Genomic DNA, 23,119 nt, shown 5'->3' with positions numbered 1-23,119 from the left:
GTGGTGAAGTCGCAAAGCGTGGAGCCCCCACAGCCCTGGCTGCTGTTCATAGAGCCACGTGGTGAGATGGCTTTTATTCATTCTAAAAATTAAACTCATTTATCATAGTAAATTGCTGAAGGAACAGCTGCTGTCTCTGCCTGCCCAGCTTCCAGCCACCACTTTTTTCCCACATCATTCCAATTTTTCTTTTCTTTTTTTTTTTTAAGGTTAATTTTATTCTCATTTGAGAGAGAGAGGAAGGGAGAGAGAGAGAGACAAAAAAACATTGATGGGACTTAGAAACATCGGGAGGTTGCCTCCTGCATGCACCCTGACTGGGGATCGAACCTACAACTTAGGCATGTGCCCTAAACTTGGAATTGAACCCGCAACATTTTGGCTTCAAAACAACATTCTAACCAACTGAGCCATACTAGCCAGGGACACGTGACTCCACTTTTTCCTTGAAGAAGCTTCTTTCTCTCTCTCCCCATTCCCAAACCTCAGGGTAATTCCCAGTGCTAACCCCACGCCTAGAAGGCAAGTGACCCAGCCCTGGCCCGTCAGGATGCTCTATTTTCCTGCCGTACCTATCGGCCTGGGGTGGAATGGGACCCAGCCTGGTCCTATGACCACTTGATCCTAGAACAATGAAAAAAAAGACCCTCTTTCTGGTTGGGCTGCGAGGCTGGTAGAAGATAACCCAGGAGTTCCAAATTACTCCAAAATGTAAGAGCTTAAAACAACCATTTTGATATGCCACGCATATCAAAATGGCATGTGAAATGCATGTCGGGGAACCCCCGACAGCAGGGAATGCTTCAGCTCAGACCACCAGCACTGCTGAGGGTGAGGGCCCAAGACAAAGGGAGCAGACGTGACGGGTGCTCATTGGAGAGGAGTGTGTGTTGAACTCGGGCTGGAGGAGACGAAAGTCAGGGGAGCAGCCAGGAGGGAAAGCCTTCCAGGAGGAGATGACAATGACACAGGTCACCCGGGCCTCGCCTGCCTCCGGGCCTTTGCACCTGCTGTCCCCTCTGCATGGTGTGCCCTTCCCAGGCTTGCTCAGCTCCTCGGACAGGCAGTCACCGATGTGACTGCCTCTGTCGGCTCCACCATCCTTCATAGCAATGTCACCTCCCTGACGTCACACTGTGGATGGTTCCATTGCTCGTCCTCAGATGACAAAGTAACCTCCAGGAGGACAGGGACTCGTTTTGTCCTCTGTCCTTTCCCAGCTCTCGGATCCCAGCAGGGTCAAGTGCTCTGGAACTCCCATTAATGAACCACTGAGCAACAAAGCCCACCCTCTACCCTCACAGGCCTGCCCCTCTGGCGCTGATTGGCAGTGGGTCTTCACACATCACCCGTGTTCTTTACTGATTCTTAGACTCAGAGCCTCAGAGCCCTGCTGGGCAGGGAACACCCGTTTCCAACCCGGAAATGGAAGGTGGCATCACCTTGTGTGAGGACAGACACGAAAGGCCCCTCCATTTGCTGAGAGGGGACCTAGAGTCACCACAGGTGCCTGGGGTTCAGACTCTGAATGGGGGTCCTGCGGGGCCCCCTCCACTTACTTTTATTCCTCTCTTTCCAGCTCTCAGCAAGCCCACAGTGCTCCCCTGGCTTCCGTTTTCACCCATTTAAGAAAAACTGTAACCAAATGAAATGCACTTAGGAGAATGTCTTCAGGAGTGAGCAGGCTGCAGGCTGAAGTGCACGGGCTCCTATCGGCGTCTCCGTGATGATCAATTATTTACGGAGCCCTGATGGTGTTTCTGGTGCCTCGGAGGCAGAAGGGAGAAGGGGTCCCTGCCCGGGGGCTGGGGGGTCCCCGGGAGGAAGGGACCGTTTGCAGGGCTGAAACGACGTTCCAGCCAAAGACACGCAAACACGTCATGGCTGAAGGCTGCACGGTGCCTTTGGGATAGTTTTATTTTTAAAGATGCCCATCTTTTTTCTGACTTAAAAAGTAACAAAAAGTTTATAAAATGTTCCTAGAAAATAGAGAAACAAAATTCATCTCTAGAGTATTGCTGCACATATAAAAGTCTACTTGACATAAAGTTAGGATTTCATTGCACACGTGCCCTTCAGACCCTGCCCTGACCTTGACCTCATGTCAAGCTGCCACCCAGGCGTCCTCAGAAACCTCAGCATCAGCAGCTGCACAGAGTTCCGCCCTCTGGTCCTGTGATGAGCCCCTGACTGCTGGGCGGTGGGGCATTTTCTCTCTGCTCTGTCTTGTTGCTACTGTCCTCAGTCGGCATAAACAACGCCATGGCGAACATCCTCAGGGAATTTCCCTCTCTCTGGTGACCCTTCACGTTCCCAGTGGGGAGAAGGAAAACCTAAGCCTGCACTGGAAGTGGATTCGGAGCTTTCCCAGGGTTCTGTCTGCAGAGGTGGAGGGGGTGGCAGACGTGTAGAACCCGAGAAGCCATCCAGGTGCCCACCTGTGTACCCTGGGCATCACATGGACAGGATGCCACCCCTGCCCAGTGCCATCACCCAGTGGGTGCCCCCCTTCTCAAGGACAAACCCAGGGTGGGGCACCTGCTGGATCTGAACTTTCAGCACAAGGAACCCCTGGACCATGGGAAATACTCAATGATTTGCTGCAATTTCCTTTTGTTAAAATTTGTTCCTCCCTTATGTTTTGGCCCAGGGTAAGGAAGTGTGTGTCCTGGGCAGGCCCACGAGGCCCTGAGCTCCTTCTGAGAACAGAAGCTCTTCTGAGGCAGAAGGAGCCTCTCTCTGGCTGCTCCATCCCCACTGTGAGCGGGTGGAGGGGCCGCCGGGCTCCCGGGGCTGCTGGGTGGGAGCTGGCCTCACAGGGCCCCGCCGCCCCCCCACTCTCTGGCAGCAGACAGGGGAGGGTGGAAACTGGCTGGACACCTCCCGTTTGAAGTCCACATGCGCATCATTGGGTCTTTACCCTAAGATATCAGCTCATACCTTCTTAAACTCATTTTGGTTTGACATAAAAGCTGAAACTTTCAGCCTAGTAGCTTAGCACTGAATTGTCCCTTTTATCAGGCGAGCCCTGAATGACTTTCCCCACGTGGCTTTTCCTCTTAGAAGGAGCTGTGTGACCTCAGACCAGCTACATAACCTCTCTGTGCCTCACTCCGCACTCCTGTCCAATGGGAATAATGACTGACAGTGATGTCCTGTGGAACCGTCAGCTGACACCATGAGTCCACACAGACAGAGCAGCCAGCTCTGACCAGCACACGCTGCCTTGGGGGAAGCACTTACTGGTTAGGCAGGTCCCGTCCACTCTCTCCTGACTCCTACGGGCCAGGCATAGAGCCTGCCCCTCCCCCCAGTCAACTCTGCCCTCAAAGAGGAGCCACGACAGTGACGCTGATGGGGATTTAATAACAAACTCCACAGTAAGAACAGTCCTCGGGACGGGACACCGTTGGAGTCCCTCCAGCGAAGATGTCAGGATGAAGCACGGGAAACGGAGTGATGTGTGACTCAGAGGAGACAGGCCTCCGCTGCGGGTCCCTGGTCCCCAGCAGAGGCCAACTCTGGGTTTGACAAACTCTCAGTGAGAAACGACTGGAAAGTAGTGATGAGCTTAGGTAATGACATCCACACAGACAGTCTCGGTGTTAGTGGGATTCAATGAGCCTTGAGGATCTGATTAGAGAAGACAGACAGACAGACAAACCAGAGTGGGGTGTGCACACAGAACTGGGCTTCACCGAACTTGGACCAGCAGATGCCGGTGCCCCCGCCCAGAACACGTGATGAAGCAACAGGGGGCTCAGAACCTATTGTCCGGCATGAAGACGGCTGCTTCCCCTAGAGCTGGAGGCAAGGAGATTCAGGTGCTACAAGGGCCACAGTGTGTCCGGTTATAAGGGTTTGTGTCATTGGCTATCGTCACCTGCCTCCCCCGATCCTGGTTCAGACCCTGAGAGACAGACCCCAGGATCTCACTGGGGACAAGGAAACCTCAGCTTTGTGACTTTTGAGGCCAGTGTGGAGACGGTAACTTGACCTTGCCCACAGTGACCTCCATGGACAGGGTCTATCTGCCAAACCAGAGAGAGGGGGTTTCAGAGTGAACACCAAGTCCGGGGGCCTGGCTTTCAGCTCCGTTCTCCTGTCGAAGGGGCAGTTTCCGTCTCCCGGCCTCAGATCTCCGAGTTGGAACCAAATGGGATCAGGCCTTTGAGTTCTCCCAACCAGCTCGCCGCCCACCCACCCACACACCAGCACGTCAGAGTGAAATCTGTCTCCCAGCACAGGACACACCAACGGGGAAGTGTGATCACTGTGACCTGCAGCGACACGTGTGCCCTGCAGCACTGAAGCACCTGGGTCAGAGGTCAGAGGCACAGACTTCCTCTCAGAGATATAAGGACCCAGGTGTGCAGCGGCCCCTGGAGAGCGACACCCAACCCAGCCCTGCAGCCTCAGCTCTGGGACTCAGGGCAGGCCGGCCACGCAGGGACCCACCCGGACTGCAGGACACATGGGTCTAACTAGAGGCGCCCCACTGCAGACACCCCGTCCACTGAAGCCTCTCCCGGGGACACGTGGCACCAGAGTGATCCGAGTTCTAAAAGGGCTGCCGAACTGCTCTCTGAAAACCAACTTGTTCAGACAGAGGACGGTCCGTTTCAGGATGGCGGTATAGACAACCACAGACACATCTCTGCTCAGAGGCCTCCCTGCGCCCCGCGTTCCAGGGTCTCGGTGTGTTTCTGGACATGAGGAAGAGTCAGGACTCACGGACAAGGGAGGCAGGACACGTGGAGGGTCACAAGGGCGGATTCCCGCCCAGCCCAGCGGCTCCCAGGGACCCCGTCCAGGCTCCCAAGGAGGTGTGGGGACGCTGTTTTGGGTGGCTGGGAGGTGGCTCTCAGGAGAGGAACCAGTGTCTGTGGATCCTGACCAACCAGCCTGGTGACTTCTCTGTGTCCCCTTCGCTGATCCCCACCAGCTCGGTCCTCCTGCTGCTTCATGATTTTGAAATTCTGGTCACTAAAACAAAGGACGGGCCTCTCTGGCCGGGGCTCCAGGCGCAGATGCGGCCCCTGGACTGGGAGAGGGGACGGCTGCCCAGGCGGCTCCCCTGACCTGTCAGCATGTGGCCGGCAAGACAAGCCCACTCGGAAACCCACGTGTTTTGCACGCTTCTCTCCCTGTCATGGGAGGGAAGAAATTCCTAGGTGAACTTCAGAGCCGTCGTTGGGACGTGGGTTTCCATGTAGAGGTTGACACATCTTGGCCAATTAGTCACCTCGGTGGCATCTACGATCATTATTTTCCATGGACATCATCTCAGCTCTCAAAGCTGAGACAGTTTCAGTGACACGTTCCCACGTGACAGTAAATGGCCCGTGTTAATTACAGCTTCATGAGCCCCAGCTGACTGTTACTGTAGTTTTCGGTGAGTCCGTAAAAGAGGCAGAGTCGTTCTGGGCCATCAATGGAGTCGGTGGGGAGTTGACCTGGAAGGGCCCCCGAGTCCGTGTTTGCCCCCACGTGACCCACACGGTGAGTCACAGACGTCAGCTGACTACACGTGCTGTGGCCATTTGGGGTTGCAGTGACCCATTCAAGCCGCATTTCCCGCACGTACAACAGGCCGGGTGCCGCTCGGAAAGGCACACGCTGGCCGGGCCCACAGCTTCGGAGCAGAGCGTCCAGCAGGGGTGGTTGAACCCCGGGGTCAGGATGATGGCCCTTGAGTGACGGGAGCTTGGGAACCCGGGCCTGATGGGACCCTCTCCCATTTCTCAGCTTCACTGATGGGCAGCCTGTCCTTCCACACCCAGGTGGAAAGGTGACGTGAGGGACCCTGGAGCACTGAGGCAGCTGGGTCAGAGGTCAGAGGTCAGAGGTGCAGACTTCCTCTCAGGAAAGGGCCAGCGAACCAACCGACAGTCCAGGAAACTCGGAGGCCTCCGCAGCCTGGTCCCCACCCCCGACACCTCGGGGACACAGCACGGAGCCCCCAACACCCGAGCTGAGCTCCTCCCTGTGCGTCTCTGACTGAGACCAAACCCCCCACAGCGGCCACCTGACTCGCGGGGTAAGTGGGTTCATATTTCAGAGCCGTTTGCTGTGCTCTGGCCTGACCTCCCGGGTCACTGTCTGAATCTGCTCACTGAGGCCTGTGTCCCAGACCCTGCAGCTAGGCCCTGGTCTCCCCGCCCCGTCCCCTCCCCCAGGATCCTTCGCACAGAAGGTTCCATTGTCCCCCCGCATCGGACTCCCACGTGCCCTGGCCTTCTGTTTCCGCAGACGCCCCTCACCCACCTCGGGTCAGGGGTCACTCGAGCATCCATGGGGTCTGGAGTGGCAGGCCCCAGCCATCCGGGCTCCCACGTGACACCAGCCTGCGGCCAGGAAGCCTGGGCCCCGCGGGACCTGAGGGTCCAGAGTGGACCGGGTGCAGCGTAGATGGTGATGGGGTTGCATCACCCCCTCAGAGCAGTGGGGGGATGACAGTGTCCTTATGAGTGAAACTGTGCTCTTTCCCGGAGCTTCAGGGGACACACGGGTCTGCACTGACTGCGTCTAACACTCTCTGGGGAGGGAGGGGAAAGTGCCCAAGAGACGGCCATGCCGGCCTTCCCTTGGTCTCCAGACTTGGAATCCCCTCCATATAAACCCTCAGATCTGCGCACATCAGACCGTGTGTCTCAGGGGCCGGCTCGGGCAGCTCCTTCACTGTGCTCCTTCACCTGTACCGTGGGGACAGTGATCGGACTGGCCTCATGTGCTTGTCAGAATCAGAGACAGGCACGAACATCCACGGACCTGGGAGGCCACTCGTGAGCCATGCTGACACTGATATGGGACTTGGGGGGGGGTAGGGGAGGGAGCTGACCACTAGATTCTAGGCAGAGAGGGAAATGAAAGGCCACCGGCTTCAAGAAGGACACGGCCGAATCCCCGAGCCCACTCGGAGGCTCCGTGGGCCAGGAAATGGGTGTAATCACAAACCTTGTGGACAGTGGGCACCAGTCACCTCTGCTGCCCACCTGACCCGCCTGGCCTGGGCCCCCACAAGTCACCCTCCAAAGCCAACCCGCCGAGCGGCCAGACCACCACCAAGGAGGCCCCCTCACAGGCACGGATCCCAAACGGCCACTTGGCTTTTCAAACAGTAGACAGAAGCCTGCAGCAGAGTCTGGAAGAGCCCAGGAATGTGACTGGTCAGAGGCCAGGACGTCGGGAGCCCCCTGCGACTGGACAGCGGAGATTCCAGTTCCTGCAGAATGAGCATGTCTCAGCTTTTCCCCGAACAAGGAGGAAGCTCCCTCTGGGCAGTTGGGGACTCACAGGGACAGGCCCCACCTGTCCCCTCTGGAGGACACCCAGCCTGGGGGTGGTTCCAACCCCTCTCAGAGGGCCGGGACCCGTGACCCCCTAACAATGGAACTCTTCTGCACTGTCTGAGATTCTGCTGGAGAAATCGGGCAGCTGCTCCGGGTGCTGCAGCCGATGCTGAGTCCTGAGGACGGATCCAGAGGGTTTGCTGTTCACCACGTTGCTCTGTCACAAGGACCCCGGGGCCCAACAGGACCTGAATGCTCCCTGCGGGGTCAGCTGGGACCTGGAACCAGGGCCCTGGGGCCCAAATTGAATTTCTCTGACGAGGCCTGGGCTCCTCAGCCAGCTCTGGGGGGTGAGCTGTCCTGGAGGAGAGGAAAGTCCAGGGCCCTGCGGTGTCCCCTCCCTGGCGCCTGACACTTGTCCCAGGGGCAGAGGCACCAGCGGCCCTGCCTTCCCTGGGGCTGGTTCCAGCCCCTCCTGTAAGTCCCCACTGGGTGAGTCTGCAAGCTGGGTCTGGGTCGGGCTGTGACCTCGGTGTGGGCGAGGCCCTGACCCCCAGCCCTCGCTGCTGAAGCCCCCCACCCCACCCGTCCCCGTGCCCTTTGGAACAGCAGCTGGAGCTCCTCCTCTCGCCCACCCTGTGCAGAGGGCGGTGTCCACAGCTCCCCTGTCTTGCAGGAGCTCAGGGGAAACACCTTTGTCAGGAGCTGCCCCGAGATCCCCGTGTGAGGCAAAGGGTGACACTAATGGGTGGAATTAGCAGCCTCAGCAACACCGAGGCACCTCCTCGTGGAGACGGTGACGCGTGTTTGGGAAAAGGAACCATCAGACGCGAGCAAACATCCCGGGCGGTGGAGGGGCCTCGGGCTCCGACACATGATGAATGAGCAAATTAGAGGCTTCGGGAAAATGTAAATACCATCCTTTGTACGTCCCTCCCTGGGCAGGGAAAGAAAAACAGTTTTTCCAAAGCACTGAGGCCTTCCTCCTATTCTTTCCCCTTCTATTCCCCCCTCCCCCGCCCCGTGTATCTGAGACTGTTTTACATACCTTGACGTATCTTCATTTGTCTTCCACTTTCCTACCATGGCCTGGGCAGTGTGTGGGGGGAACCAGAGCCGGCTGCAGTTTCAACCAGTTTTCCTCTAATTTGGTGTTTCTCAACCCGTATTTCATTACCACCCTCTAAGGAGCCGTTTTAGACCTTTTTTCTTTCACCGTCCCATCATGAAATTTTAATGCCGCAGAAACACGGTGCTACGGTTTATGTACTACAGGTACATCTGTGTTCTCGCGTAAAGAGGGTAGAATCTTTTCTTCCCCCAGAACCAGCTTTCACCTTTTGGGGAGCAGGGTCGCCTTGCGGAGAATGTCTGTTTTTCATTCATTCATTTATTCAGTGAAACATGCAGTCCGTGTGTGCCTGGTGCAGACTCTGGGCACAGGGGACATGGCAGCGCAGGTGACCAGTGTGGATGGAGCCTAGAGGACAGAGGGGAGTGTGGAGAGAGGTAATGCTAGAGAGGTGACAGGTGGTGATGGAGACGGGGACATAGGTCATCTGAGGCCTGCGGACCACTGGGAAGACTTCAGCTTTTACTCTGGAGGAGGTGAGTCTATGGGATTGATCTGGTTTGTATGGTAACAGGATTACCTGGCTGAGAACAGGTTGGGGGTGGGGCAAGGACAGGATCAGGGAGACCAGGGGGAGGATGGCCTGAGCCACCCAGTCACAGTGGAGCAGGTGAGAGGGGGTCTCTTCCAGGTGGAGCTGGCAGGTTGTGCTGCTGGGTACGTGAGTGTGGAAGGAATGGAGGCGCCCAGGACAACGCCCGGGCGTCGGATGGGCTCCGTGTATGGAGACGGGAAGACTGGGGCCAGGTCCGGGCTTTCGTCCTGTTCCTCTGGCCGACTGGGAGAGCCACCTCGGAGAGGGGACAGAGGGAACGGGATTTATTAAGTGCTCTAGGCGGGTCCAACTTCGTCATTTGTGGGGTCTCTGCAAAAGGAAAAGTGCTCCAGAGCAGGAAGAAAATGCCAAGACAAGAGCTAGGAGGATAAGAAAGCTTCCCCTTTTCTTCCGCAGTCTCTCTCTTGACCCGTCATGGTGTTTTTTGATCACCATTAAATGGATATAGGGGTACATGTGGGGCAGTGCAGACCCTCCTAGGCCAAGGCCAAGGGCACAAGCAGTCCTGGGCAGGATTATTCTGAGAAAATTCCCCATAGTGGCGCCTTTTCAAGAGTGTCTCTTGAAGAAACCTGGAGGCATGACGGTGATTAAAACTAAAATAAAAACAGTTAGCAGTCCTCCTCCAGGGTAGCCTCGCAACCTGCTCCCTCTGCCCAAACACCGCCTCCGCCCTGACCACTCACCCTCTATTTCTTTACCCTGCTCTGTATTTCATTTGTTCATTTTCTGCCTCATTCGATCTAACCTCTGCTCCATGGGAACCATGCTTGGCACACAGTGGGTAGTCAACATGCATTTGTGGAAGGAAAGAAGATGTATACGCGTTTTACCTAAGAAGCCACATAGACAACTGCATGGAAAGAGCCCCCGCCGCCCCCGAAAGGTTTTCCGTCACATCCAGCTGATGACCGGGGTCACGGGTGGGCCGGTGGAAGCCAGGGGCAGGTGATAGGGATGTGAGCTTGTCTCGAATGTTTCGAATTGCCTACAGAGGAAAGAAACGTATGTATTGCTTGTGTCATAAAAATTAATTCTAATTAGAAAAGCAATTTCACGCAGTAATAATTTTACAATAAAGAAACAGAATTTTCAGTGCCTCGGATTGAGATACCTTACAGCTAGCACTCCATCATCCTGAAAGGACCAATTTTGCAGTAAGCAGACAAACGCTGGTGCATTAATAACAATAACAGCATCGCCGATGACGTTTGCTCCTCCCGCTAACAGTTTCACGGGGCTCTGCTGATTCCACTGCCTCCCATGATCTCATTGGATTCTTATGACAACATTGTCGTAAGACAATCTCATTATCAGTGTTCCTGTTTTTCCCAAGAAGATCTGGTGACTTCCTCTGTGCCCTGGACACTGACTGAGGGATTAGAGGCAACTCTTGGCCACCCCCTTCTTTACGTGGCCCTGGCTGTCCCAGCTCAGTAGCCTAGTGGGCCCGAGACCCTGACCCCAGCTCCAGGAGCAGATGAGCCATGATTGGCCTAATCAGTCAGTTCATCCCACCCCCCCTACCTTGACTGGTTCAAGGTTGGCCTCCTGCCCAGGTGGGCAGTAAGATGTAAGGAGATGCTTGCCTCGTTTTCTGGCTTTTCTGAGGCTCTCTCTGGACACAGTGAATGTGGATGTGGGTCTCAGAACCTCTGTAGCCTCTTCCTGCTCCCGAGTCAGCACTGGACCCTGAGGGAGGTAGGAACCAAGAGAACTTCAGGGAGACTGCACCTGATCAAACCACCCCCAAAGCCTTTTCATCTCCAGAACTGTCTGAGACTCGACAGTGCTCTGCTCCTCGCCAGCACAAGCCATCTACCTGTTCGCATAGAGTCGCCCAGGAAAGAGGCAGATGCATAGAGTCAGACAGATGACTACACCAAGGACTTCCCTCGCTGACTCTGTGTGTGTGACACACACCTTCTCGTGACCAGCCTGGTTCCTGAAATCTGAACTTTGGAGTTAGAGGAAAGGCCCGGTATGGGCAGCGAGGCTGAAAGAACTGGACTTCCGGACCCCAGGGGAGGGAGTGGAGGGCAGGACCTCCCACCGCTGGCCACTTGGATTTCTAGGTTAGCGCAGTACCAGAGACCACCTGTGGCTAGACAGCCCGGGCTTCATCTACCAATGCAACATTCGTGTCCACACACCTAAAACAGGGGACAAACGTCTGCAGCTGTAGACACCGGGCGAGGACCTAAACTGGCTGCAGTCACAGTCACCTTCAGGAGTTCAGAGTCCTGTTCCCACGCCGACCGCCGAAAGTGGATACAATTTTCTATTAATGAGCAACCAGATTGCAGGCAGACCTGGTGTCGGGTGACATCCTCGTGCACACGGCTCTACCTGGCCTGTCCCACGTGGGCCCTGACCCCAGTGTCTCCTCACCCTTCTGGCCCCTGGTTGGCAGGGACGAGGATGTGCAGAGCTGGGCCCGGCGCAGAGCCAGGGCAAGACCCCTGCAACTGCCACACCCACCCCAGCCTTTCCAGGAGAATGCCTGCTACTCGGGACCCCACTTATAAATCGGGGAAATGGGGCTGCTCCTCTCCAGAGCTGCTGAGAGTCAGAGCTGTGGGAGATCAGAGTCGGGACTTGGGAGGACTTGGCTTCCTTTTCGGATTGACCTGAACGGAATAACGTGGAAATGAAACCAGCCTGCTGGTCTCCAGAGAGGTGGTGGCAGAGCAGTGGACAGGAGGGAGTTGGGGGTCTCATCGGAGGCTCCTTCCCTTTCTGCCCACCTGCAGGACACCTGGTCTACCTGCAGAGACACCAAAGCATCTCCTGTGACCTCTCTCCCCACCCGTCAGAGGGAGCGCCCAGGTCCCACCCCCCTCTGGAACATTCCCTCTACAGGCAGCTGCTGCTGGCTTCTCATCACACCTGAGACAGCATCACTCAGAGCTCTCGGAACAGCCTCAGATGAGATGCCACTGCAGGGATCGGTGATGGTAACGTGGCCTGCGGAAGTCAGCTCAGAGCGACAGCAGGGCCAGCCTGACGGAGGCCCCTGCTTTCATAGACACTCCACTGCCCGGCTCCTGACCTTGGGCGAGTCACTCGGGAGCTGAAGAGTAATTAAGAGAAGTGTTTCCTTTCTACAACCAGTCCCCCTTTCTGGCAGGTGCTGCGGTGGCTCTGGGATAAAAACAACATGAAAGCAGCGTGAGGTCACCAAGACAAAGCAGCAGGTGAAGCGGACTCCACCGAAGGGACGTCTGAAAGGAAGCGGGAAGAAAGGCATTTTTAATAGACTTGAAACTCGGGGAGGAAGGAGGAAAATGCCTGCCAGGCCCGGGCTCCCCTGTGACAGGGAACAATGGGGTCTCCTTCTAGTCTAGGGCTGCCCAGACACTTATCAGTGTCCCGGTGACTTAATGAGTCCTCAGGACAAGCCCTGGGGCAGGCAGGGGGCCAGGAAGGTCCAGAGCTGAAGGGGAGAAAAATAAAGGGTTTCTCCAAGGCCCTTTGGACCTTAAGGATTAAGAAGACAATAAACAGCCAAGGGTCCAGATGGCCCTTGAGGAGCAGGAAGTGGCTGGGAAGGCAGGGTCCTGTCATTTGCAATGTGGACAGCTGCTCCAGCAACTGGATCGGAAATAGCGGCTACCCAGGGATGCACTTCTTCAATTAAAATCCTCAGCATCTTTATTTCCACTACTTCATGCAGAATGGACGCAATGGTCACAGGACAGCTTTCAAAGGGCAGAGTTATCGCTTTTTTTTTTTTGGCCATAACAATATGACTTCTTGGAAAAAACATTAACCTTGAATTTATTCATTTATTCAGACCTGTTTCATTCATTTATCCACTATTTTCTGAGCGATATCTATTGATCCCCTTCTCTGAGGTACAAATGGACCTCAGGGGATGAACTTTCTAGTAAAGGAGACACAATAAATGAGTGAGAAAAAGACCCTGCAAGACAACAGGGGCCACTGGACCATTCGAGCGCGGGGGACATCGCGGCTGTGCGAGGCAACCTCCACGCACAGGGTGGGGTGGGCTTTAAAACACGGCAGAAGGGTGGGCGTGCTGGAGGGAGTGGGGCAAATCCTGATGACTGCTGACCCCGGGTGACGGGTGTGTGGCGGCTCCTTATGTTCTCCTGGCTGAAAACATCCATAGTAATTGATCGGTTGTGCTCCGTTTATTGCTTCAGGCTGCTATCCACTTGAGAAGTCCCGCAGAACATCGCAAATCACCGACCTGTCACTCTGGCTCACCTGCATGTTCACCGGGCACGAACAGGGCACTTCTCATGGGCAGGGGCCCTCAGCTGCAGACGTTCCTGCTTCTTCTGCTGACGGGACTCGCTGAAACCTTCCTGCAGGTTCCAGGCGCCGGGGAAGGAACTTCATTTCACTCATCTGAACCTCCCAGTGTCCTCGTTACAGAGGTGGGCCTGCTGGTGGTGACTCTGGGCGGAGCTGAGCACCACAGCCGGGACCTGTCACCTGCACTCAAGGGAAGACCCAGGGGTATTTTCCAGCAGAAATAATGGGCCACCGTGGCTTTTTAAAGAGCTGTGACTTATCTCTGGGACCACGTCCAGGCTGGAGCTGCTGGAGACCAGCCCAGGCATCCTGGCCAGTGAGGAGATTTTAATGCCGTGGCGGCCTGTCTGCAGGTGGGAGGCAGCCGAGGCTTCCCCTGTGGAGGTGGCCAGGTGTTAGGGTGACCCGTGCTGCGCACAGAAAAGCAGGTCACTGCAGGAGCGTGTCTTGAGCACTCCAACTTCTCTAGTGGGTTTGAACCACAGGATGGTAAACTGGAGTAACTCAGAGCCCAGGAGGAATATTTGCAGGTGGGACCATGTGGTTTGGTCGCCTTCATTACTCAAAAGCAGGACTTTGTGTTTGCGAAGATGTGAATTATGTTCCTTTGATCAAAACAGCTCCATGTGTCCTCCACATGGAAACACACATCTTTTTGGCCAGTTCCCTGGACCGAGACGGCCATCTCTGCTCTCCACCCAGGGCAGGCCCTCTTCCTCACTCACAGGACCCGAGGTCACGTGCTCCCGAAACCTTGTCCAGCTCCCTGACACTGTGCCTGTGTGACCCTGTTCCAGCCTTGAGGTGGAAGCAGACAGCTGCTGGGGATTCTGGGAAAGCACCGTTTTCCCATTAGCCTCTTCCTCCTGGTCAACTCCTTCTCCTCTGCTCCTGGTCTGGGGCAGACAAGGGCTGGGGCCCAGCATCGCCAGCTGAGGGCACCGTGAGAGCCAAGGCCCAGCTGAGGACGGAGGGCAGAGGGGCAGGGGGAGCCGGCCTGCCTCCTGGTGACGTCACATGGCATCTGCACCCGCCCTGGATCCCGCCCCTGGATGGATTGACCTGGACGGCGGCAGCCACCCTCAGGTAAGATCGTGGAACTGGTTTCCGTGCACTGGGACCGAGCACCTTCCTGGCCGGAAAAGTGTCCACAGCTGGCCCTTGACAATCCAGATCCTGAAGTCCACTCATGTGTGAACTTGCTTGTTCTGGGGTATAGATGGAACACAGCCCTCACCCTACACATAACGACCACCTTCACAGGTAGGAACTCTCAGGCGGTGGAAGCATCCAGTAATGAATCCTGAATTGGCAGGACTTGCTCTGCACCAACCCTGTGACCCCTCCCAGAGTCTCGGAAATGCCGTGTGTTCCATGTGCCGCTCTGCGAGTGACCAGCTCCTGTGCCTCCTCCAGATCTGGGGCCCCATCCTGTAGGAAGAGAACCTGACCATCATCTGAAAGTTCACCTTCCTGACTCAGCCCAGGTGTTTGGGATGAGCTGACCTTGAACCCCCAGGCCCCGGGGCAGGGGATGAGGCACACAAGCCAGGCCTGGCCAGTGATAGGCTCAGTAATATATCGGACCTGTCTGTCCCCACAGGGAGTGCGGGGCCCTCCTGGTGTCCTGCTCTTGTCTGTGGACTTGAACCTGAGTAGAGTGTGAACTTAGCGTCATTGGAGTTGAGCCCAGGTTGCTTCTAGCTGCCTGGTCCTGAGTGGAGCCTGCAGGGAACCCAGTGCCACCGGAAGGGATGGGGGGGGAACCTGGCCGAGTCCAGAGGACACGGCTGAGCCCTCAGACCCAGCTCTGCCTGACGACCAAGCCCCAGTGCACAAGCCTATTACTGCCCTCGGCATGAGCCGCCTGAGTCCGGTCTTCTGGCCCTTGTCACCCAGAGAGTCCCACGGGAGGAGGCTCATTTCCAGACAGAAACTCCCCCGGCCACGCTGGGAAACCTCCAACCTGCCCAGAAACCAAGAGGACACTCGCACCTGCTGGGTTTTTCCTCACGGTCGTCCTGTGTGGGCCTCTCCCACCGCCAAGTGGGTCATTTCCTTTGGCCGAATCCAGTGACGTGTCGGGGACCGTGGCTGGGGTCCGCTGTGCCCACTTTCTGCCGGGAGAACCCACCGTGGTCTGTGCTGACACTGGGACGCTGCGCGCCCGGCGTGGGCAGCAGGGGAAAGTCCCGGCCTCCGTGCTCCCCTCGCACTGGGGCTCCCAGGCCAGCTGGGCAGTGGGCTCCGGAGGTCACACCCACCCACTGCCCTGGCCCTGTCATTTGGGTGCCCAGAGATGACGCTTCCCCAAACTAAGGCCCACCCTCCCCCTGCGACACAGCGTCTGTTATATCACCCGCTCTGCTGCGCTCGTGGCACTTGTCACTCTCTGAAATTGTCTTGCTTACTGACCGACTGACCCGCTCCTCTCCTGTGTGTGTCCCCAGACCAGAGCATGAGCCCCCTGAGGCCGGGGCCCCCAGCAGCAGCTGCACACATGGGAACGAATAGGTGAGTGAGTGAAGGGCTGGGGGAGTGGGGAGGGAGGGTCTCTGGGGCGGAGCTCGAACACGTCCTGTTTTCTTCTCACCCAGAGCCTGGCTGCGACCTGAGTCCTCACTGGGCTCCAGGCCTCGTCTGTCTGGCTGGTGTTTTCCAAGGGAACATTCTGTGACCGTGAACTTGTTCTTTATCTGCCCTGTCCAGTCTGGTCACCACTAGCTACACAGCATTGTGGGGCCCTTGACATGTGGCTGGTGTGACTCAGGAGTTGAATTTTTATTTTATTTAGTTTTAATAAATATAAACTCAGCCATAAGAGGCCAGTGGCTACCAGGGAGGACACACCGGACCCATCGCTCAGCGTCGGTCCCAGCCGTGTTCTCCAGTCTCGCCCCGCTGTCTGCCTCCGCCTGGCCCGTCCAAGGTCCCAGCTCTCACCCCTGCCAACCTCCCTCCGGGCAGGCACCTCCTTCACCTCTGGTTCAGGTGCCCACAGGGCCGGGCACCAGGTGTCAGTTTGAGTAGAGCACTTAAGGCCACCTCAGTTCGGTCTCAGGTCAACGGTGTCCCACAAATACAGGGCAAATACAAACTTCCTTCTACTGGACCTCAAAAGCTGTAAAAATAGCTGACATCGCAGACACAGGACCCAGTTTCCCTGAGATGAGAGAACCACAGGAACTGAGGGCTCCTGAAGTCGGAGATGCTGGTGTGAGTGTCCCCAGGGAGCGTGTGAGGAGGCTGCGGGCGGAGGCGGCAACCGCAGGAGAACTTCTGTTCTTATGGGGGAAAGTGGGGCTCGTCTGTCACAGTGTTTGGTGGCCCCCGAAAAGAGAAAGTTATGCTGGCCTCCATGGAGGATGAATGACTCAGAGGGGACACACTGGTCCCTTGGGAGCTGGACATCAGTGTCCTGTGTCCCAGCGTGCCCAGTGAGGGTTTCCTCAGAGTAAGGGACCCTTCAACTTACCCACGCATGCACGTGTTCACGTGGCATGTGCTAAGATGTGTGATTTACCGCTGTGCCAGGTATCAGGGAGATGGTGGAGGTCCAAGGCCACCTCGGTCCCCCCTGTCAGGCAGTTTCCCTTGCAGGGACTCTGGCCTCAGCCCCACACCCCCCCAGCTTTGGGTCTGCACACATCCCTCTCTCCCTGAGCTGCGGGTCCCTGGTCTCCACCACAGGTGAGGCGTGACAGCACCTGCCCTGCGTGCTTCTTAGAACTGATGTTGCAAGAACAAAAGGCATAACATATGGAAATGTGCTTTGATGTTCAAATAATTATGACTCCGACCTCAAACTTTCCCACCGACTTCATGCCTTTGCAATGTGGCAGGGTTCCTGACAGAGCCCTCCAAGTACCCGCAGGAGGAGGGAGGCTCAGGGCCGGCACGGGGGCGGGACTCACCCACACGGTTTCCCAAGGTGCTAACGCAGACAGTCTGTGCCCAGAGTCATCGAGAGTGTTAAAGCAAACAGGGATGTTGAGGCACAGACGTTAGCAACAGCAGGAAGCTGTCGCTGTCCCAGGGCAGATGGGAGGAAGACATTTGTCACTCATCTGGGTGTGCGTTTTTAAGTCAGCTATTCACTTGTGCGTGTGTGCACCCACATTGCACACGAGTGTCCTGCCGTGTTTCTGTATTAACCATGTGGTTTCTTTCTCCACTCAGATGCTTTGACATTTCAGAGTGGTGCTAATTCTGGAGCAACGCTGACTCTGCAGCAACTGCCCCTCCCAGAGTCAGCCAGTTTCAAGGGATCCAACACAGCTCAGTCTGGAGCGAGCTGGGCAAATACAAACCAGCCAATCCGGAGCCCAGGCCCCCAGGCTCTCCCCACTCTGGGCCACGGTGCACCTGCCAGAATCCACCCAGGGCTGGGTACCAGACAGCCCTGGGACAGCCCCTGTGCCCAGAGCCATGGAAATCATTCAAACTAGCCAATCCCTGGTCACCCTGCCCTGCCCATTCCTTCTGCAGAAACCGCAACAAAGGTTCTTGCCAAGAGGTTGCCCTTGCCTCATCACCGACCCTGCTGCTTCTTCATGTGGCCTCACATGAGCTGCGGGTCCATGAGTATAATAACTGCCTTCATGACAGCCCTTTCTGTGTCCATGTGTCTGACCATAACCAATAAACACAGATGCCAGCCCCTGATTACAGCACTCTGTCACTGTGTGTCCCATTTTGCAGGTATGCTCACAACAGTGACACACACACCTGTTCTCTGGGGTCCCCATGTCTGTGTTTGGACAAATGTAACCTTGCAGCACAAAAACACCCCGTGGTGTCAGAGGCACCGTGCTCTGTCCTGGTATCCAAGAGACCTGGGCTTGCTGCTCAGTCACTGGCCCCACTGTGAGAACCGGTGGCTTTATCGGAGCCTCCATTAAAGGGACTAAATTACCTCTAGAGGGACCCATATTGTGTCGCCACTAATGACACAGTTGACCTCTGGTTAGTTTTCTGCCTCTTTGGTGTCCTGGGAACGGGTGGTGTTTACTCCGGAGGGGACAGTCTGTTATTAATGTGCGTTAACGTGCCAGGGTGTTTGCTATTCTGGGCCGAGGGTTTTCACAGAAATCGGCCAGTGGGCCAGGGCCCTGCTGAAGTTGCAGAATAAGAATGAGGTACTTTCTTTACCCTCGCTCCTCCACCCTGATTTGCATGACTAAGCTTTTTGGCCTTTTTGAAAAATGTGTTTGTTTGTTTCTTGCTTGTTGCTGAGTCTCCTGTGGAGGGAACAAATGACTTGCTCACCAGGCAGGGACCTGAATCTGGCAGAAGCCCAGGTCAGCCCCTCGGGCAGAGGGAGCCAGAAAGCCCATGTTCGCACTGCGGGGCGGGGTGGGGGGACAAGTCCAGAAGAGTTCCATGGCCCAGGGATGGGAGATAAAATACCTTGGTCACCCACAGACTCCTTAAGACGGGGTGCTTATCCCAGCAAAGGAGGCCTAGGTGGGAGAGAAGAACAGCAAGGACCCTGCGCCATTGCACAATTCTGCCCAAGCGAACGAACAGCTAAAAGCTGCCTCTCGGTGAGGCTGTGGGTTCTCCAGGGAAAGACGGGACCTGGCTGACCTCTGGCTCCTGAGTCTATCAGAGCCAGTTACTGGTTTTTACCAGAGATATTTTATAATTTACACTTCACTGTAAGGAAACTCGTAGATAACATAACCTACCTGCATGCATATTTTTATTGCATGCATAGTTTTTAACCGAGATAATAGCCCAACTATAATATCAAGAGGAGAGGAAAGGAATTTATAATAAAAATAAAACACATTTCAACATGTAAATGCTCTGGTATGTCTTAACTAGAAGATATAATAAAGTCATCGGATGCTTGAACTTGAACGTGGAATCCCAGTGAATGAAGCTACAAATGCGGACCGCTGATAACTGCACTGTTGGGGGCAGTTCAGTTGCCCCCGGGGGTGTTGCCGTCAGTAATGAGATGGTTCAAACTGGCCCAGAGCCCTCGGTGAAGCCCTGGACAGAGGACTTCCTCTTCTCTGAGTGGATACCCTGGTTTTATTCTTGAGAAACTCAGTATATTTCAAAACAGGAAAAAATGTTTTGGTGTCTATGTAATACCGAATTTGGTTCTAGGCTCGGGTTGTTTTTAAGCAGCTTTTTTTTTGTTTGTTTACCCAAACATCCGGTGGGACATTCAAAATGAGTGCCAATACCTGAAGAACGACGAGTAAGAGTGGGGGGCTGGGGAGGGTGATTCCAGAATTAGTCCATAAGACCCATGTCAGGGTCCCAGACCAGGAGATGAATGCGGAGAGGGGGAAAAATCACCCAGGAGCCCAAAAGGGCAAAGGTGATGCTTAAGTTGGAATGGAAGTCTAAACCTGCCTCCAATGTAATTTCCTACCTTTTTTTTTTTTTTCCGCACACCTTGGCAGACACTGCAGCAGCTCACCAAATGCTGCTGTTCCCAGCACAAGCCAGGCCGAGTCCGTCTCTGACTTTGCCCCGAACCTGAGGAAGAAGACCACCTTGGCCGCCCACCCAGTGGCACACTACGGGGAGGGCTGCTGACGCTGTTGGTGCCCTGCCGCATCCCCTTTCCTGTCTCCCGACACCAGCTGCTCTGAGTGCTGGAACCTCAAGGCTCACAGGTGCCCCTGCCACCACCAGAGCGCTGCCCTAGACCAAAGGCAGCTTCCTCACCCAGGAGGTTATGACCCCCAGGCACATCCAAGGGCAGCCCATAGCCCACCACGGAGGGACACGGACGCCAAGTCTGGCCCCCTCGCTTCAAGTTGGAATGGACTCTGGGACAAAGTTGGGCTCCAGGGATCTCCATGGAGTCAGGATGGAGTTACTCTCCTCCCTTAGTTAGCTTTCCTCCCTGCCCTGTTCCGTGGATAGTTGAAAACAATAGAAGTCATGCCCGTAAATTTAGGCAGAGAGAGAATTTACTAAAATGGAATGGGTAGGTAGGAAGTTTCCCAGAGGGCCAGGTAATCAGAGAGGCTGCATAGCTAAGAACTTGGTCCAAAAATCACCCCACAGAGCTAGTCATGTGCAAATACCTCTGAGCACAGATGCTGTAGCTCCTGCCACTCAAAGCACAGATGGGCTAGTCCCAGCATTGATTTCATGAGGCTCCTGCTTCTTAAAGTGACAAGACTCCCATTCAAAACCTAGGTATATGGGCCCTGACCAGTATGGCTCAGTGGGCTGGGCATCGCACCACAAAGCAAAGGATCACCAGTTTGATTTCTGGTCACAGCACATGCCTGGGTTGCAGGTTCGGTCCCCGGTCAGGGTGCATGTGAGAAGCAACCAATCGATGTTTCTCTCTTACATAAATGTGTCTCTCCCTCTCTTTCTCCCTCCCTTCCCTTCTTTTTAAAAAAATATGTATATGGGTACAGAGAATGAGTAAAACCAGAGACACTTGCCCCAGCCCTAGCTGAGTAATTGGAGGTACAGCAAAAGGCAGCAGTTAGCAGATGCAGAGTTTCTGTATGGCTACCGGACGTACAAGTGCTCCCTGAACTCCTTAGCTGGCCGTGGAAGAGCTGCCTTCCCCCTTAAGCCGCTGGCTTTCCCACACCAGAAGGTGGCAATACATCCTGCTCTAGTTATGTTGTTCCTCCCCGGTGACAGACAGCGCTGTCACCCCTTCCCCAAGAGTCTCTGTCTTTTTAGCCTCTTTTCCTTAAAGCAACAAAGAGATGACCAACTTGTCATCGGTGTAGCTCCAATCATTACTTACTCTTCCTCAGCACGAAGCCAACCTCGGGATCAATGTGCTGGTGCCTGGAAGCGTTTCATGTGTTCGACCTCAGGCATGGACGCACGGGAGACCATGGAGTCCACCCAGAGCTACACGTATGAGAAGGGAAAACAGGCAGAGAAAGGGCTGCCCTCGTGTCTGCACTAAACTTTCCCTCCCTCCCTCCTTTCCTTCCTTAACAAGTGTTTATGGAGTGTCCGCCATCTGCCAAGCAATATGCTGGAAGTTGGACATATGCTGCCGAGACAAGAATCGGCCTGGTCCCTGTCGCCGTGGACAATTCACTTAGGGTATACAGGACGCTAAAGAGGGCAGATGTTAACCAAACAGTCACTGAAATGGATGCAATCTGCAGACTGAGACAAGCAAGCCGTATTTATCAAAGCCAATGCAATCACGTCCTCGCCTGCTCCGAATCCTCCGGCTCCTTCCCCACGTGCAGGGGAAACTCCTCCCTCCCAGCCCCCGGGGACGTGGCCCTGGCTGCCTCTCTGGCCAGCCTCCTGACATCCTGCCTGCACTTCCTGGGCGCGGCCACATCGACCTTCCTCCATTTCTTCTACTTCCTTAGGCCCCGTCATCTCGAGTCTCTGCTACTCACAGCCACACCCGACCCCACGGACACAGCACGTTCGGGAGCTGCTGTCTTCATTTTAAGGACAAAGTGAAGCCAGATAAGCATTCAGACCGCAGGGTGGCGTGTGGGTTTGGTGCATTCCGTGACTCCTCTGGCTGCAATGAGGAGAAGGGGTGGGTACTAGGGGTGGGTGTCAGGTATTGAGGGGGTGGCAGGTGAGCCCTCCTCGCCTTCCACAGTGTACGGGACATTGAGGCAGCCAGGGGAGAGATTACGTCGAGATGAACTGACACCTGGAGGCCAGACGGGCCCTGACTGGTACCTGCCTGGGGTTCCTGCATAGCAACGTGGTTTGAGATAAGTCACGGTTTTGGACCCCAACTTCCTTGTCTGAGAAGCAGGAGGCTTGACGACTATGTGATTTATCTTATAAGGACCCTTCCTGCAATTTTAAAGACTTCACACTTCTGCCCAAGGGCACAGCCAAGAATGAGCAAATGTTGAGCCAGATCTTTCTGTCTGAGTTTCTTGTTCACGTTCATGGCCGCTTCTGCTTCCCCAAGCAAGCCCACCACGCCTCGTCAGAAATGAACAAACGGAGAGGTGGAATCACAGCGCCCGAGAAGGTGACGGCAGAGATCCCTGGAGATGAACACCCCGAGGCCCGAGGCCCAGCATTCTCCGATGTCCATGCCTCCTGTGGGTCCACAGTGATGGGCCCCAATCCAGCAGGGGAGACAGACATGGATGGACAATGTGTATGTGAATTAGTGCGGCTGTTTCAATAAAACTTTATTTGTAAAATGGGGAGCAGCCTGGATTCGACCCCAGGCCATGCTTTGCTGGCTGCCAGGATGGAGAGTGACCGGGGTGGGCAGAGAGCTCCATCAATAACGTGGCCAGGGAGGCCTCACTGAGGATGCAGTGGGGGTGAGAAGAAGTCACCAAATGAAGACCCTGGGGCAGGCGTTCCAGGCAGAGGCAAGGAGGCCGGAACACACTTAGTAAGTTGGAGAAACAAGGCTGGAGGAGCAGAAGCCAGACAGGAAATGGCAGGTGCGCCCGCCACTCATTCACCCCTCCCAACAGCCCCCTGAGGAAAGAGAAACTATTGCCCCATTTCCAGAAGAGGAAACTGAGGCACAAGGAAGTGAAGCACCTGGCCCAAGGTCACCCCCAGCTAGTGACTGCTGAGGCCAGTGTGTCCCCCACTCTGCTCACGATGAGAACTGCCCACAGGGGAGACAGCTGCTGTGGCACTCACCCCAGAGCCCTGCCCAGAGCTGGGCCAGGAGAGAGACTTGGGGAACAATGGACAAAGAAATGCCAGTGACATTTGTCCAGCACCGACTCTGGGCTGGGCCCTCTTCTAAGACCTTCACGTGGACTAATTCATCTAATCCTCACATCAACCCTATGAGGTCACCATGTGACAGAGAAGCAAACTGAGGCATGCAGAGATTAACTCATTTTCCCAAGGTTGTGAAGTAGGGGGAGGCAGAGGTGGGATTCA

The 23,119-nt window shown here is 55.5% G+C and overlaps 1 protein-coding gene and 1 long non-coding RNA gene across 3 annotated transcripts; one reads left to right on the top strand and one right to left on the bottom strand.

Annotated features, from left to right (window-relative positions):
- Nucleotides 1-8,540: 8,540 nt before the first annotated feature.
- Nucleotides 8,541-10,948, bottom strand: LOC119046367 (uncharacterized). Of its 2 annotated transcripts, none has more exons than XM_053671278.1 (4): nt 10,803-10,948; nt 10,508-10,672; nt 9,814-9,968; nt 8,541-9,215 (listed from the first exon to the last, which is right to left on the bottom strand). In XM_053671278.1, the coding sequence occupies exons 1-4, from the start codon at nt 10,839-10,841 to the stop codon at nt 8,687-8,689; spliced, it is 888 nt and encodes a 295-aa protein (XP_053527253.1). In that variant the 5' UTR covers nt 10,842-10,948; the 3' UTR covers nt 8,541-8,686. The 2 variants fall into 2 exon arrangements, with proteins under 2 accessions (XP_053527253.1, XP_053527254.1); XM_053671279.1 differs by lacking the exon at nt 8,541-9,215 and adding an exon at nt 9,242-9,289.
- Nucleotides 10,949-13,019: 2,071 nt separating this feature from the next.
- LOC128628308 (uncharacterized) lies at nt 13,020-21,733 on the top strand. Its single transcript, XR_008392658.1, has 3 exons — nt 13,020-14,350; nt 15,715-15,778; nt 19,687-21,733. It is a non-coding gene; the product is annotated as an uncharacterized LOC128628308 (long non-coding RNA).
- The last annotated feature ends 1,386 nt before the right edge of the window (nt 21,734-23,119 follow it).

The sequence above is a fragment of the Artibeus jamaicensis genome, unplaced genomic scaffold (genome assembly GCF_021234435.1).
Source record: "Artibeus jamaicensis isolate MK-2021 breed Jamaican fruit bat unplaced genomic scaffold, CSHL_Jam_final contig_685, whole genome shotgun sequence".
NCBI classification, from domain to species: domain Eukaryota; kingdom Metazoa; phylum Chordata; class Mammalia; order Chiroptera; family Phyllostomidae; genus Artibeus; species Artibeus jamaicensis.
The sequence above is the reverse complement of the archived record's forward strand: the minus strand, read 5'-3'. Positions and strand labels throughout refer to the sequence as shown.